This window comes from Macrotis lagotis, chromosome 4, assembly GCF_037893015.1.
Source record: "Macrotis lagotis isolate mMagLag1 chromosome 4, bilby.v1.9.chrom.fasta, whole genome shotgun sequence".
In the NCBI taxonomy this organism is placed as follows: domain Eukaryota; kingdom Metazoa; phylum Chordata; class Mammalia; order Peramelemorphia; family Peramelidae; genus Macrotis; species Macrotis lagotis.
In genome coordinates, this window is record NC_133661.1 from 74,398,403 (window position 1) to 74,410,412 (window position 12,010).

At 34.8% G+C, this 12,010-nt stretch overlaps 1 protein-coding gene across 7 annotated transcripts in view; it reads right to left on the minus strand.

Annotated features, from left to right (window-relative positions):
• The window catches only part of SHLD2 (shieldin complex subunit 2), an 82,758-nt gene that overhangs the window by 18,327 nt on the left and 52,421 nt on the right, over positions 1-12,010 (minus strand). For all 7 annotated transcript variants that reach the window (XM_074233154.1, XM_074233152.1, XM_074233155.1 and 4 more), the window contains 3 exons: positions 4,077-4,271; positions 2,773-2,907; positions 38-244 (listed from right to left, as the gene is read on the minus strand). In XM_074233154.1, the coding sequence (XP_074089255.1) occupies positions 38-244; positions 2,773-2,907; positions 4,077-4,271 (537 nt within the window). The remainder of the gene's footprint in view (positions 1-37; positions 245-2,772; positions 2,908-4,076; positions 4,272-12,010) is intronic.

Genomic DNA, 12,010 nt, shown 5'->3' on the forward strand with positions numbered 1-12,010 from the left:
AAGGTTCCAAACTCTGCCTGCCTGCACAGACTCTTACCTGAGCGCTTCTCTTCCAGAAGGGTAGATAAATGTGAGATCTCCACAAGGTGACTTTCCCTTTTTTGGAACTTTGCTTTAAATTCAACTGCCCTCATATCATCCTCAAAGAGGCACTCACAGGAGGACCATGGGGTTGTATGCAATTCTAGATTTCCTAATGTAGAATTATGTTGAGTGAGGAGATACTTAAACTCCCAAAGATGATCTTAACACAAGAAAATAAAAAAGTCAACATAAGAAAAACAATCTAGAATCAGAACAGTAATAAACACAACTTGGTAGTTACACTTAAAGAATCTGGGAATAAATAAAACCATTCAACATCTGTATAATGCTTTAAAGTTTTCAAAATGCTTTCAAATAAAAAATCTAATCTGTCAGAGAGTCAAAGATGCTGTCTTATCCCCATTTTGCAAATGAGAAAACTAAGGTTCAAATGTGCTTAAGGCTATATGGCTAGTAGGAAACAGAGACAAGATAAAACTCAAGTGTTCTGGGTTCTAGTTCAATGTTCTTTCCACCACACCTGAGAGTTATTAAATAATTAAGTGTGTGTGCTTTATTATTTAGACATCCAAGGAAGGTGTCTCCACTTTAAAAATAAAGTATTCTTTCAAAGAAGTCTGGTTTCCAGACAAGATGGCTGCTTGCTGGAATTGGGGCAAACTGCTCAGCCCCCTAATGAGTAATGATTAAGAAATTCAATGAGCAACTATAATAAGAATAGCTACACTCAAAAATTGCATAGTGAACACCAGAAGCCCACAGCTAATTGGAAAGAGGGTTGCCAGCAAAGCCTGTGGGCCTCTGAGCATGACCAGAGATAAATGTGTCTAGATCTAGAAGCAGCAGGAGTGGAGGCCTCTGTGCAGAACGCTCCATGGTGGTCAGACTCCCTGAAGTGGGAATCTGTAGCAGCCAAGGGAGGAAGAGGCCAAAGCAGGAACTCAGGTCTGGAAGGAGGCAGCCTTGGTGCAAACTCTGCCCTTGGAAGAACCAGAAAACCCTATGTGGACCTGAAACTTCAGGAAGGCATCTAGTCTCCAGTCCTCTTGGAATGGATCTTTCTAGCAGTCATTCTGCCATCAAAGTTGCAGTATGATTGAATGATACAATGCAAACTGTCTCAGATCACTTCACTGGTCTAAAGGAAGGGATAGGCCACCTGTACTGACCATTCCTACTTATTATAAACTAGAAAAACTTCACCAGAACTCAAAGGAAGAAAACTACAGCTCTTAACATCAATGAAGGATCACTTGTTTTTGGTATAATTCATTCATGCCAGAACTGAAAATATAGGTACAGTTCCTATTTTAAATATGACTACAATGTTGAAAATCACTGACTGTGTACAGAGGAAATTTTTTTAATTGTCCTGGTAGTTTCAAAGAGGTAGTAATACATAGGCATACTGGTGCACTCTTGGTGAAAGTATGGAACCAGGCCAGCCATTCTGGAAAGCAATTTAGAACTGCACCCCAAAAGTCACTAAACTATGTATACTCTCTGACTCAGTGTTACCACTAATTAGGTGTATCCTCTAAAGAGATCAAAGGAAAGAGCAAGATAATTAATATATACAAAAAAATTTATAAAAGCTCTTTCTGTAGTAGCAAAGACCAGGAAACTAATTCTCTATCAACTGCAGAGTGGCTGAACAAATCGTGGTATATGAATTATTACTGAATAACAAGAAATGATGAAAGAAAAGTTTCAGAGAAACCTTGGAAGAGAAAACTGCAACATTTCAAAGGAGTGATGCAAAGTGAAGAAACAATCAGGAGAATCATTTATGCAGCAAACAAGAATACTGAAAAAATAAAAACTTTGAGTTCTGATCAATGGAATGTTCAACCATGATTCCAGAGGTCTGATGATGAAGCGTGCTTTCCTCCTCCGGAGAGGTGGTGAGGTAAAGTATTCTCCCAAAATGCAGAAGGACACATATGATATGCAAGGTGGACAAAGTCAACAAGTGGATTTACCTTGCTTAACCATTTTCATTTTTTAGAATGGTTCTAATGAGAAAGGACAGGGGGTTGCAAGAAGGTAAGTTAGTGATAGGGTTCCCACCCCCCACCCCCAAAAAAGAAAGAAAAGGTCAAAAAAAAAGCATTCAAAAGGGCACAGAGAAGTTTAGAAAGAAATTCAAGCAGAATAGCTGTAAATTTATTATATACTTTAAAAAAAAGTAAAAGCAATATGTGATAGTCTATATGTAATAATACATGTAACAGAAACTCACAATTATATATATTTCTGTTCTGCTTTGTAAGAGAAAATGTTCATTCTTTTTGTGCAAATTAAAAATTTTTTTAAAGTTACTCTATATACTCTAAAAAACTTAACTTGAAGCAAAAGTAGCATGTTGTGCCAGAAAATAAAGACATATATACCAAACAATTTATAGTTTTAGTACATTGTACCTGAATATAGAGACATAATCTCACTATTTAAATACTTTGTCAAAAATTTGGAAGTGGAATAAGCCTTACTAAAATAAAAAAAAGGCATAGCACCACTGTTTGCCATTATAAATAAATGAGTTTTTATTTCATCAAAATTTGTAAATAAAGAAAAATTTTAGGAAATAATTATTTTTCTACTTTAAAATTAAAAATAAACTGAGCATACTTATAGAATATTTAATGATTTCTGAATCTTGTGTTCCTCTTCAACAGAAGCATTCATCAATCAAATAAAAAAAGTTTAAAAAATCTGATACATTACCACTTTTCCTTTGAAACTCTGAGTACCAGGTTGCTCCAGGACCCCATAATACAAGTACAAAATGTTGGTCTTGGACCTGTTCTACTGTTAAAATAATCTTTCTCTGCTTCTGTCCTCTGTATCCATATACTGCTTCTGGAAAAAGCAACAAGAGTATTAGTTTTATTTGACTTAACTGAAAATTTTCTCATTTTTTTCTAAGTCTATAATTTAACTCAAATGTAGACTAGACAAGGGGCAGATAGGTGGCCCAGTGAATAGATCACTGGCCCTGGAATCAGGAGTACCTGAGTTCAAATTTAGTCTTAAAAATTAAAAGGAACTGGATTTTCTTATAGATATTTAATGCATTTTGAATCTTGTATTCCTTTTAGCTTACATCAGGAGCATTAACCATTCAAATAAAAAAAAGTTAAAAAGTCTGGCACATTACCCCCTTTTCCTTTGAAAAAGAGTCACAGTTAATACCTGTATGAATCTGAGTAAGTCACTTTAAAAAAGTTATTCTATATTTATCCTGTCTACCCTACTTAAGCTTGTGAGCACCTTGAAAGAAGTGACTATATTTTGCTTTTCTTTGTATCTCCAGCTCTTATCACAGTACCTGGTATACAGTAGGTGCTTAATAAGTGTATGTTAACTTAACTTGAAAGTAAGTGTATGCAATTGATTGGGGAGTAGCTTAAAAAACACACACCAGGGCACATCAAAAATGCAATGGAATATCACTGTGCTCTAAAAAAATAGCAAATATATGAATATAGAGAAGCATGAAAAGATATCCATGAACTGATACAAAGTGAAGATAAGACAAGAAAAGAATACAAATAACATCAATGTAAAAATTGAAAGAACACAAAACAATTGGAAATGAAATGTTGCAGAATTATAAAGAGCAAAAGAAAAGACATGGAGATAAGAAAAGATGCCTCCTCCACTCCTTTGCAGATGTGTTAGAGGAAGCACAAACATAGAACATTACAAGCAATAGATTTTTCCCTCTTTTTAAAAACTCTTTGCTATAAGGGATAGCTTCTGAAAGAGGAGGAACAGAGATACAGGGGAAAATCTAAACAACGTAAAAACAAAAGATATTAATAAAAATCTACTTTAAAAGGCATACATTGCATTTTCTTTTTGTTTGCTTCCTTTCTGTTTGCTTTCATTTTTAAAGATTATATTTTAATATCATGTAATCATAAAGTTTTGTTAATTTAGATTTTTATCTTGCTTGAAAAATCTTGATTCTTGAGAAAGTACAATTGGTTGATACCTTTCCAATGAAGGACCACAAAATGGTTTACCTGTTAATACCGTGATACAGACAACTTTTAGTATTGAATGGACTAATGTGTTTGGCTGAAGCTGGTCCAATTCTACATGCTTTATCCGTTCCAATTTCTGAGGATATCTGAAGGGGAGCTCTACAATGCAGGAATGCTTTGAAGAGATATAACCTAATAAATCTTGCAGAACTGTAACACTGAGTATACAGGAATCTAAAAAAAAATATAAAGGTAAAAGAAACATCAATCAACTCGGAGAACTCAATTTTGATGGCACAATATTAGATAAAAAGTAAATGATCCTATTTCTGTGGTCTGAACAACCTGTAGCATTTCTTATTACAGAATATTCAATTCCACTTAAATATGACAATAATGCCTTAAACTTAAATAAATAAAACTGGTTTTTAAGCCTGACTTTCCTATCTCTTTAACTCACAATCAGGTTCAAAATTCAGTTACTTTTTATTGTTGCTTTATAATTTATTGTTTTATTTTTACCAACCCAGTTACCAACCTAGTTGAGAGCCTTATTGCTTTCATACTAAGACTAGAAGAACAACTTTTTTTTTTTTTAGGTTTTTGCAAAGTAAATGGGGTTAAAGTGGCTTGCCCAAGGCCACACAGCTAGGTAATTATTAAATGTCTGAGGCTGGATTTGAACTCAGGTACTCCTGACTACAGGGCTGGTGCTCTATCTACTATGACACCTTAGCCACCCCTAGCAACAACTTCTTAATTTGTTTCTCAACCTGTAGTCTTTCTGGTCCCTCAATTTATATGGTGAATTACCACCAGATTAATCTCCTTAAAACACCATCAGTCCCCTGTTCAAATAACTTCAAATTGAATAATATTCAAATTACTTAACCTAGCATTCAAAGGTGTCTATAAATTAACCAATGCAACCCTGTACTCTGGAGTAGTCTACTCAGTGTCCTGACTATGCCTTCATGACACCTTTCTGATCTTTCCAAACAATTCATAATGACTTCTCCTTCTCTTTGAACTTATTGTTCTTATTAACTTTCTTTAGCAATTGCTTTGTGATATTTATTTTGTTGTCTTGAACTGTTATTTATATGCCATTTCCAATTATAATTTAAGTTAATTGTGGGTAGGAACTATGTCCCAAATAAATTTTACTGATGGCTAAAATAATACTTTTGATATAAAATACTCTCTTCATGATGCTTTGCTTTCTAGATTGCACCTCAATCTATTCCATTGGAAAATGTGTAAATTATTAAGGGAGATAATAATGAAATAATATATAACATTCATGTTATCTTGAATGAAAAGCAATTAAATTTTCAGGTTTTGTAGATATTTTTGAATTCTAATGGGAACATTGCTACATATTCTCATTATAACATCTGAATACTGAATACTCAGTGTTTATAATGCAAAATTAAAATCATTTGTTTCTGAAATAAAAATATTTTAAAGATATTTTTATGTTTATTTTGGGTAGTGACTCAGCCTCAGATCTAAACAAAGTAAAGTCAGGTGAGGATGTTCTGTTTTTTTCTTTTTTTTTAATAGATGAATAATGAATAAAGGAAAGTCTTTATGGTTTCATAACAAATTCCCATTTATTTATCAGGCAATAGCAGCAACAGCAATATCTGGCATTTCTTCAGCACATTAAAGTCTGGGGAATCTTTTACAAAAATGCTCTAAGTTATGTATGGCTTTCCATGAATCAAGACACAAAATTCAAAACTGGCTCAAAATCTCAGTTAATTTTTATGGTTCCTTGATGATAAATCAAGGAATAAGTGATATATAGCTTATCATTTTTTAATGTTGACAATTTTCAAATAATTTTGATGATGTTTTTGTCCTTCATTCTTGTTTTTTTGGGGTTTTTTTAGGTTTTTGCAAGGCAAATGGGGTTAAGTGGCTTGCCCACGGCCACACAGCTAGGTAATTATTAAGTGTCTGAGACCGGATTTGAACCCAGGTACTCCTGACTCCAGGGCCGATGCTTTATCCACTGCGCCACCTAGCCGCCCCCTTGTCCTTCATTCTTGAAGAAGACCATGACATGAAGGGAGGTGATGCCATGACAAGCACATGAATTGGATTTGAGCACTGGACTTGAAGTCAGGAGGATAGGAGTTCAAATTCAACCTCAAACACTGGCTATTTATAGAAATAGTGGTTGGTATAAAATATTTTCTATAAATAGTGAGGGGAAGGGAGTGTACACACTCATTTCTTGCACCAACAAGGTCCCTAAGGATTATGGGTACAAACTAATAGTTGGTGGCTGTGCTAAGTCACCAGCCTCACTTTCTCCTCTAGAGCCATCTGGGTCCAGTGGCCAGAAATGAATCAGGATGACTGGAGATGACCTTGGATGCCAGGATTAAGTGACTTGTCCAAGGTCACACAGCTGATAAGTGTCAATTATCTGAGGTTGGATAGGGTGAACTCCTGTCCTCCTGACTCCAAGGCTATCCACTGCACTACCTAGCTGCCCTTACTTCCAATTACCAGGAACTATTAAGTACCCCTTTGTTACATGTGCCATTTTACTATAGTTTGTGCCCACTATCCCTAAGGACCTTATTGGTGCAAGAAATGAGTGTGTATTCTGCCCTCCCTTCACTATTTATAGAAAATATTTTATACCAATCACTTTCTATAGATGATAAGTGTTTGAGGTTATATTTGAACACCTATCTGACTCCAAGGTCATTGATCTATCCACTGTGCCATCTAGCTGTTTATTCCAAACAATTATAAGAACCAGCAGACATTGGTCCTATAGAACTTCCCATGAATGTCAATTATTACTATGAAGTAGTGCAGATAACCCTATGAAATGCTCTGAAAATTGCCTTTTAAAAAAATTCCTGGAATAAGCTTGCTTAGTTGTCACTTTTTTCTTGCTTATGAAAGCAGAATGCAAAAGAATTTCATGACATATTCCAAATAAATCAATGTTTAGGGATGTACCAGAAGGGATTCCTGAAAGAACTGTGGTGCTAGTTAGAAGACTGCTAATATTTCTTCTAATTCTAAAATCCAATACAGATGTTTTAAGTAGAATTGTTTAAAGTGTTTTTGTAAAACAAGTGTTTTTTGCCTAAATATCTAATAAGGACATTAATCATAGATCATGAATTTTCTTGGAGAACAGTCTGTGGACTAGAAACAACAGAAACAAATAAAACAAAATTGGCAAATAGGAGGTGAAATTCAAGATAACATTTAGGGCTATCTGAGAGTGGGTCACTCAGGAAAGTAGTGAATCTGCCTTACCAGAGGTCTGAGAAAATGTTGGATGATCATTTGTCACAAATATTATAAATGGAATTCTTTTTCAGAAATGGTTTGGATTAGATGGCCTTGAATATTCTTTCATTTCTGAAATTCTGCAATTCTCATGCTTCCAAATTATATTTAATTTTACCTTGGAACAACAAAGCACGTATTTCTAAATGCTATTAAGGACTGAGACAAAAACAAACCATTCAAGTGCTGCCATCTGTAGGAAAAATTTATACAACTGGCTTTGTCTGAATAAGGAACAATACAGAAGATAAACTTTATTAAAGCCCCCAATCTTCCAGTATTTTTTTTATTAAAAAACTCTTAACTAATAGTTAATATATAAAACCAGTATAAGTTATTCCCTTTAAAATTACCATATTCCGTAGGCTACATTTCCAACTTTAAAGTTTATTTAAAATAAACAGTATAGTCTTAAAAGTAGTGTTATTTTTCATACACCTATATGCTTCACTTAAAATTCTACTCACTAAGTGGAGACAAACTTTGAATTTTTAAAGGCTTATCTGGCACAGAAAACTAGAAAGTCTTCAAATAGAGTCCTAGAGATAATGTGTCATATAAAAATGTGCCTCACTACTGAGATTCAGCAGGATTTATCCCAAGGCAGGATAAAGAAAAATGAATTTTCAGTTACAGTTAACTCTTGAAAATTGTTTAACTAAATTGTAAAAGGACTGGAATTTCTGCTAGTGGAGGGGATACACATACAAACAAAATGATGAATCCCTTTCAAAGAAGTCTCATGGCAAGGAGGTGGCGGGATGGGATGTTTGGACTAACGGCATATATAATAAAAAACATCACTGCTAGATCAAGGTTCTGGGAATTTTTGAACACTCAACACAGAGACACACTTACAGACACAGATAGACATCCACAAATGGACACACAGAGTCCCAAAAGTCTGAGTTCAAGCTTTAATAGCTTAAAAATCTGCCCTCAAGACTTTTGGGACAACCTGACTTTAACGTTTCAACTCTCTGACCAACTAATTCTAATCACCCATTTCTAGAAAGCTAACTTGAAAAGTTTACAGAAAACAGAAAAACTAGTCACAGTCTAAGCTAAGATATAGTTATCTGCATTAAAGATCAATTACTTTTTTTTTGTACTTAAAGATTTTATTTATTTTGAGTTTTACAATTTTCCCCCTAATCTTATTTCCCTCTCCCCACGCCCCACAGAAGGCAAACTGACAATCTTTACATTGTTTCCATGGTATAAATTGATCCAAATTGAATGTGATGAGAGAGAAATCATATCCTTAAGGAAGAAATATAAAGTAGAGATAGCAAGATCAGACAATAAGATATCAGGGTTTTTCTCCCCTAAATTAAAGGTCTGGAGACAGATGGTATTCTCCATTACAGACAGCCCCAAATTGTCCCTGATTGTTTCACTGGTGGAATGAGCAAGTCCATCAAGGTTGATCATTGCCCCATGTTGCTGTTAGGGTGTACGGTGTTTTTCTGGTTCTGCTCATCTCACTCAGCATCAATTCATGCAAATCCCTCCAGGCTTCCCTGAATTCCCATCCCTCCTGGTTTCTAATAGAACAATAGTGTTCCATGACATACATATACCACAGGTTGCTAAGCTATTCCCAAATTGAAGGACATTTACTTGATTTCCAATTCTTTGCCACCACAAACAGGGCTGCTATGAATATTTTTGTAAAAGTGATGTTTTTACTCTTTTTCATCATCTCTTCAGGGTATAGACCTAGTAGTTGTATTGCTGGATCAAAAGGTATGCACATTTTTGTTGCCATTTGGGCATAGTTCCAAATTGCTCTCCAGAAAGGCTGGATGAGTTCACAGCTCCACCAACAAAGTAATAGTGTCCCAGATTTCCCACATCCCTTCCAACAATGATCATTATCCTTTCTGGTCTGGTCTGAGAGGTGTGAGGTGGTACCTCAGAGAAGCTTTAATTTGCATTTCTCTTAATAAGTAATGATTTAGAGCAATTTTTCATATCAATTTTTCATATCAATTACTTTCAAGGCAGTTTTTATTTATTTAAGGCAATGGGGTTAAGTGACTTACCCAAGGCCACACAGCTAGGTAATGATTAAGTATCTCAGGGTGGATTTGAACTCAGGTCCTCCTGACTTCAGGGCCGGTGCTCTATCCACTGTGCCACCTACCTATCCCCTCAAAGCAGTTTTTAAAGCAGAGCATATCCAAAAGTTCCTATGAAAAACCAGGATTATATGTTGTATATAACCTACAAAAAAAGCTGAATGGTTTTTTAAATGGTTTTAAATGTTTTTTTTAAATCATATAATAAATCTTTAAAAATCTATAGGATAAAAACTCTTCTAAGCATTATGGAAATATTAAATCACTAAAATACTAGTATAAACTGAATCATATTGTTTCTTTTAGAAGGAATACTTTAAAAAAGGCAAAGAAAAATTTCAACAAATTTATAAAGATGATAATTTCTATCTACATCACCAAAAATGGAGCAGAAATGATAGTAGAGTCAATTTATTAATAAAAATTTTGCATTTTTAAATGACTTTTTAATATTTTGATATACTTCTCAACAAACATTGAAATGAACCCCATTACAAAGCACATGCCCTGAAAAAGTTTATGTGTTGTTAAGAGTTATATGTTGGGGAGGCTAGGTGGCACAGTGGATAGAGCACCGGCCCTAGAGTCAGGAGTACCTGAGTTCAAATCCGACCTCAGACACTTAATAATTACCTAGCTGTGTGGCCTTGGGCAAGCCACTTAGCCCCACTGCCTTGCAAAAACCTTAAAAAAAAAGTTATATGTCTTGGGGCAGCTGGTGGCACAGAGGATGTTCAGACACTTCAATAATTACCTAGCTGTGTGACCTTGGGCAAGTCACTTAACCCCCATTTCCTTGCAAAAATTTTTTTAAAAAGGTATGCGTCAGGGCAGCTAGGTGGCGCAGTGGGGGCAGCTAGGTGGCGCAGTGGATAGAGCACCGGCCCTGGAGTCAGGAGTACCTGCAAATCTGGTCTCAGACACTTAATCATTACCTAGCTGTGTGGCCTTGGGCAAGCCACTTAACCCCATTTGCCTTGCAAAAAAACCTTAAAAAAAGAAGGTATGTGTCTCTAATGCACTGTTTGTGGAGCTGTGAACTGATCCAACCATTCTGGAGAACAATTTGGAACTATGCCCAAAAGGCTATAAAACTGTGCATACCCTTTGATCCAGCAACATCACTGCTAGATCGAATCCAAAGTGATTAAAAAGGGGGATGGAGAGTGGGGGAAGAACCTGTTTGTAGTTTGTTTTGGGTTTGGGTTTTTTTTTTTGGTGAGGCAAACTAAGTCTTTAAGATAAGGTACCACAGTTAATATGTGTGAATTTGAACTCAGCTGCCCCATAGGACCTTTTTGTACAAAAATACTTACAGCTGCTCTTTTTATGATGGAAAAGAATTGGAAACTGAGTGAATGTTCATGGGAAATAGCTGGACAAGTTGTGGTATAGATGTAAAGGAATACTATTGTGCTATAAAAAATGATAAACAGATCTCAAAAAAAACATGGACTTACATGAATTGATATAAAATTTAATGAGCAGAACGGAGAACACTATACACAAAAAAAATGAAATATTGTACAATGAAGATCTGTGAAAGACCTGGCACTCTCAGCAATACAATGCTCTATTACAATTTCAAAGGACTCATGATGAAAAATGTGTCCACTATTGTTCACTTTTTTTTTAATGGATTTTTTGAGGGAGGGGAGGGCTCTGTGTCTTCTTTTGCAATATTACTAATTCAGAAATAATAATTGTATAATTGTACAAGTAGAACCTATATCAAATTGCTTATTGTATGAGGAAGGGGAAGTGGAGGGAGATAATTTGGAATTCAAAATTTTTAAACTAATCAAATTGATAAACCTCTGGTTATTTTGATTAAAGAAAAGAAGAAAACCAAATTGCTAGTATCATTAATGAAAAAGATGAAACAAGAGGAGGAAATTAAAATAATAATTCAGAATTATTTTGCCCAACTCTATGCCAATAAATTTGATAATCTAACTGAAATGGATGAATATTTAAAAAATATAAGTTGCCCAGGTTAAATAAAGAGGAAATTAAATACCTAAATAACCCTATCTCAGAAAAAGAAATTCAACAAGCCATTACTGAACTCCCTAAGAAAAAATCTCCAGGGCCAGATGGATTCACAAGTGAATTCTATCAAACATTTAAGGAACAACTGGTTCCCATTCTATATAAACTCTTTGGAAAACACTAGAGAGTGTAGGAATAAATGGATTGTTCCTTAGAATGATTAGCAGTATCTGAAACCATCAACAAGCATTATATGCAATGGGGATAGGCTAGAGACATTCCCAATAAGATCAGGGGTGAAATAAGGATGCCCATTATCATCATTACTATTCAATAATGTGTTAGAAATGTTAACTTCAACAATATGAGAAGAAAAAGAAATTGAAGGAATTAGAATTGGGGAGGAAGAAACAAAACTTTCACTCTTTGCAGATGACATGGTAGTATATCTAGAGAATTCTAAAAAATCATCTAAGAAACCACTAGAAACAATTAGGAATTTTAGCAAAGTTACAGGATATAAAATAAACCCTCATAAATTCTCAACATTTCTATATATTACTAGCAAAA